Source organism: Triticum urartu, chromosome 3 (genome assembly GCF_003073215.2).
Source record: "Triticum urartu cultivar G1812 chromosome 3, Tu2.1, whole genome shotgun sequence".
NCBI lineage: Eukaryota > Viridiplantae > Streptophyta > Magnoliopsida > Poales > Poaceae > Triticum > Triticum urartu.
Window position 1 is genome coordinate 535,788,993 of NC_053024.1, and position 5,300 is coordinate 535,794,292.

The 5,300-nt window shown below is 42.0% G+C and overlaps 1 protein-coding gene across 1 annotated transcript; it reads right to left on the reverse strand.

The window, feature by feature from the left end:
* Nucleotides 1-1,565: 1,565 nt before the first annotated feature.
* On the reverse strand, nt 1,566-2,732 carry LOC125546933 (ATP synthase subunit beta, chloroplastic-like). The gene has a single exon (XM_048711023.1). It carries the CDS (start codon nt 2,715-2,717, stop codon nt 1,566-1,568), a length of 1,152 nt encoding a protein of 383 aa, XP_048566980.1. The 5' UTR covers nt 2,718-2,732.
* Between the last annotated feature and the right edge of the window lie 2,568 nt (nt 2,733-5,300).

The window sequence follows — 5,300 nt, forward strand, 5'->3', positions numbered from 1 at the left end:
CGACATCAATGGCTTCAAGATGCATGCGCATCTTATTCTTCCAGTAGGGATATTCAGTTCCATCGAAGACGGGACATGCAGCGGAGACTTTAATTATCCCTGCAGTCGACATAGCTAAAACTCCAGGTGGTTAAACCGAATCACACAGAACAAGGGAGTACCTTGCTCTGATACCAATTGAAAGTGCGTTATATCGACTAGAGGGGGGGTGAATAGGCGAGCGATTTTTATGAAAGTCTTCAAAACGTGGAAGTTTCGAAGACAAACGAATAGAAATAGACCTATTACCATGCAGCGGAAGGTAGACTACACTAGGCAAACCATAGTCAAGTATTCAATGAAGTGAAAGCACAATGACCTATAGCAGCTAGGTAGTTTAGGGATCAGGTAGGAAGATATTATGAAGCCAAACAGAACACGCAGTCACTCAGTGAAGACAAAAGATAGTGCAATCATACAATGACTTCACAAGGACCAACAGTAAGTAAAGGAAAGGAAAGGATGAAACCAGTGACTCGTTGAAGACAATGATTTGTTAGACCAGTTCCAGTTGCTTGTGTTGACAACTGTACGTACTGGTTAGGGCGGCTAGGTATTAAAACCTGAAGGACACACAGTCCCGGACACCCAGTCCTGAACACGCAGCTCAGGAACACCCCAGTCCTCACCGTATTCCCCTTGAGCTAAGGTCACACAGACCTCGCCCAATCACTCTGGTAAGTCTCAAGGTAGACTCCCACCTTCACAGACTTCGTTCACCGGCGATCCACAATGACTCTTTGGATGCTCAGAACGCGACGCCTAACCGGGCTGGAGGATTCACAGTTCCTCAAGTGTAATAAGTCTTCAGATCACACAGACAGGAAGACTTAAGTGATGCCTAACACTCTTTGGCTCTGGGTGGTTAGGGCTTTATCCTCGCAAGGAATTCTCTCTCAAAGGCTTCGAGGTGGGTTGCTCTCAAACGACAAAAGCCGTACTCTAACTCTGAGCAGCCAACCGTTTATGGTTGTAGGGGGTGGGCTATTTATAGCCACTAGGCAACCCGACTGATTTGTCCGAAATGACCCTGGGTCATTAAGGAACTGACACGTGTTCCAACGGTCAGATTTCAAACACACACGACAACTTTACTTGGGCTACAAGCAAAGCTGACTTGTCCAACTCTGAACAAGATTCACTCTCATAGTCTTCACTCAAAGACATAGGATTTTGGTTAAGCATCACTTCAGTCATTCTGACTGGTTTTCTTGGACCCCACTTAACAGTACGGTGGTTCCTGTGACTCAACAAAGAAGAAAAAGAACTGCGAAAGATCTAAGTCTTCGCGCTCCTTAGTCTTCATGCGATGTCTTCTCTTGTCATGTCTTCAATGTGAATGTCTTCACATACCACCTTTGACTTTCAATGTCTTCATACATTTTTAGGGGTCATCTCTGGTAGGAAAACCGAATCAATGAGGGACTTCTACCTGTGTTATCCTGCAATTCTCACAAACACATTAGTCCCTCAACTAGGTTTGTCATCAATACTCCAAAACCAACTAGGGGTGGGACTAGATGCACTTACACCAACGATCCGAGGCTATAAGGTAACATAGTCGAGGTTGAATCTAAAGGATCTACTGCTGGATAAATACCCTTGGAAGCTAATCCTCTGGAAAGTATGGTAGTAGCATCCAAATGTGCAAATGTTGTGGCAGGGGCAGGGTCGGTCAAATCGTCTGCAGGTACATAAACTGCTTGAATCGAAGTTATAGATCCCTTTTTAGTAGAAGCAATTCTTTCTTGCAAAGAACCCATTTCTGTACTAAGAGTAGGTTGATAACCCACTGCGGAGGGCATTCTCCCTAATAAAGCGGATACCTCTGATCCTGCTTGAACAAAACGAAAGATATTATCGATAAATAAAAGCACGTCTTGCTTATTAACATCTCGGAAATATTCCGCCATAGTTAGGGCAGTTAAACCAACTCTCATACGAGCTCCCGGTGGTTCATTCATTTGGCCATAGACTAGAGCTACCTTTGATTCCTCAATATTTTTTTCATTAATTACTCTGGATTCCTTCATTTCCATATGAAGATCATTTCCTTCACGAGTCTGTTCCCCTACTCCACCGAATACAGATACGCCCCCATGAGCTTTAGCAATGTTATTGATTAATTCCATGATCAGTACTGTTTTACCTACTCCAGCCCCCCCAAATAGTCCTATTTTTCCTCCACGTCGATAAGGAGCTAAAAGATCGACGACCTTAATACCTGTTTCAAAGATGGATAATTTCGTATCTAACTCGATAAAGGCAGGCGCAGATCTATGAATAGGGAACGTTGCACTACTATCTATAGGACCCAAATTGTCAATAGGCTCCCCAAGAATGTTGAAAATTCGTCCGAGAGTAGCTCCACCAACCTGAACACTGAGAGGAGCTCTCGTGTCAATCACTTCCATTCCTCTCATCAACCCGTCCGTAGCACTCATAGCTACAACTCTAACTCGATTATTTCCTAATAATTGTTGTACCTCACAAGTCACATTAATTTGCTTATCGGCAGTGTCTCTACTCTGGACTACCAAAGCGTTATAAATATAAGGTAACTTGTCTGGGGGGAAAGTGACATCCAGCATGGGTCTAATAATTTGATCGATACGACCTGTACTTTTTTCTTCAATTGTGGAAACCCCGGGAGGAGAAGTAGTAGGATTAGTTCTCATAATTATCACATAATTAAAAAAGGAATTTGTCGAAATTTTTATTTTTTTTATTGTTGAATAATGCCAAATCAAATTAAAAAAATCCAAAAGTAAAAAAGGAAATGAATTGGTTAATTAAATAAGAGAGAAAAGGGGACCAGGACTTGATTTCGTTGCCCAAGCGAATCCCATTCAATCGTTTACTCATGGAATGAGTCCATTGGAAAGTTCAATCAATCTTTTTTTTCATATACATTTTGCCTTTTGTGGAGGATCTGTGCCTACTCTACTTTCCTATCTAGGACTTCGATATAAAAAATATATACTACTGTGAAGCATAGATTGCTGTCAACAAAGAATTTTATTAGTATTTAGTTAGGTATTTGTATTCAAAATAAGAAAATAGAACTATTAAGAACTTGTAAAATAAGGATTAGGAATTAATTTGGGTTGCGCTATATCTATCAAAGAGTATACAATAATTATGGATTTGGTAAATCAAATCCATGGTTTAATAATGAAACGTGTTAACTTACCATAACAACAACTCAATTCCTATCGAATTCCTATAGTGGAATTCCTATAGGATAGAACATACACAGGGTGTACGCATTATATATGAATGAAACATATTAATTAACCTAAGCATGCCCTCAATTTTCTTTAATGAGTTGATATTATATTAATTGAATATCCTTTTTGTTTTACGAGATTTTTTCTAAAGTTTCATTCACGCCTAATTAACATCGAGTAGACCCTGTTATTGTGAGAATTCTTAATTCAAGAGTTATAGGGAGGGACTTATGTCACCACAAACAGAAACTAAAGTAGGTGTTGGATTTCAAGTTGAGTTCCATAAGATGCTTGTATGTCATCTCCAAGGATGGTATCACCGTCAACCCTGAACGAGTCCAGGCTATTCTCGATTGGACTCCTCCGAAGAATGTCAAGTAAGTCCGAAGTTTTCTCGGTCTCGCCAGCTATTGCTTTTGATTTGTTGAGAACTTCTCCAAGATTGCCAAGCCTGTGACTAATCTGTTACATAAGGGTGTCAAATACCAATGGACAGAGAAGTGTCAGGAAAGCTTCCAGGCACTCAAAGACAAGTTGACTTCTGCCCCAGTGCTTGCTCCACCTGATACTAAGAAGGATTTCGTAATTTACTGCGACGCTTCCCGTCAACGATTAGGCTGTGTCCTAATGCAAGAGCACAGAGTGATTGCTTATGCCTCTCGTCAACTGCGCCCTCACGAACAAAACTACCTAGTTCACGACCTCGAGATTGCTGCTGTCATTCATGCTTTGAAGCAGTGGCGACATTACCTTCTCGGTAATCGTTGCAAGATCTTCACCAACCACCAAAGTCTGAAGTATCTGTTTACTCAACCAGACTTGAACCTCCGTCAACAGGAGATGGATGGAGACTATTGCAGACTTTGATGTGGGTATGTCCTATACCCCCGGCAAGGCTAATGTAATGGTTGATGCCTTGAGCTGCAAGTCCTACTGCAACCACCTCCAGGTTCACAAAGTTCAGCCCTCGCTTGTTGAAGAATTCAGAAAGCTGAACCTCCATATTGTTCCCCCTGGTGCACTCGCTCCCCTCCCCCAGAGTTCCAAAAGATGAATCTTCGTGTTGTTACTAAGGGTTCGCTAAATACCCTGGCTGTCGTACCAGATCTCTTAGATGGTATAAAGACTATTCAAGGTTATGACTCTGAAATCCAAAAGATTAAACGCCATCTCGCAGAAGGAAAGCCCTCATTCTTCACTATCACCGAAGATGGCGCCTTGTACTTCAAAGGCCGCCTAGTGGTGCCATGTTCAAGGAAAAACCTGGATCAGACTAAAAAGGTTATGAAATAAGCTCATGATACGCCTCTATCTATCCATCCTGGTAGTACAGATGCACCAAGACATCCGTTAGAGATTCTGGTGGTCTAATATGAAGCAGGACATTGCTCGTTATGTTGCTTAGTGTGACGTTTGCCGTCGTATCAAAGCAGAGCATCAAAGGCCTGCTGGAACTCTGCAACCTATCTCTATTCCTGAAAGGAAATGGGACCTTGTTGAAATGGACTTCATCACTAGATTTTCCAAATCATAGAAAGGTAATGATGCTATTCTTGTCGTCATTGACCGGCTTTCTAAAGTTGCACATTTTCTGGCAGTCAAAGAAACAATCCCTACTAGTCATCTTGCAACTCTCTACATGTCCAGAATTGTTTCACTTCACGGTATTCCACTGGTTATCAGTTCAGACCGTGGCAGCTTATTCACTTCAAGATTTTGGGCAAGTTTCCAAGAAGCTATGGGAACTCATCTGTAGTTCAGCACTGCGTTTCATCCTCAGTCGCAAGGGCAGGTTGAACGTGTCAACCAAGTTCTCAAAGACATGCTTCGAGCTTGTGTAATTTCCTTCGGCAAGAAATGGGAGGAATCTCTTTCGTATGCCGAGTTCTCTTATAATAATAGCTATCAAGCTAGTCTGAAGATGTCCCCCTTCGAAGTATTATATGGACGAAAGTGTCGAACCCCTCCGAACTGGTCAAAAATTGGGGAACGTCCACTCTTCGGTCTGGATATTATCCAACAGGCCGAAGA

What these genes read in the sequence shown, in the direction of transcription:
- LOC125546933 (XM_048711023.1), bottom strand. Translation starts at nt 2,717, where the DNA reads ATGAGAACTAATCCTACTACTTCTCCTCCCGGGGTTTCCACAATTGAA.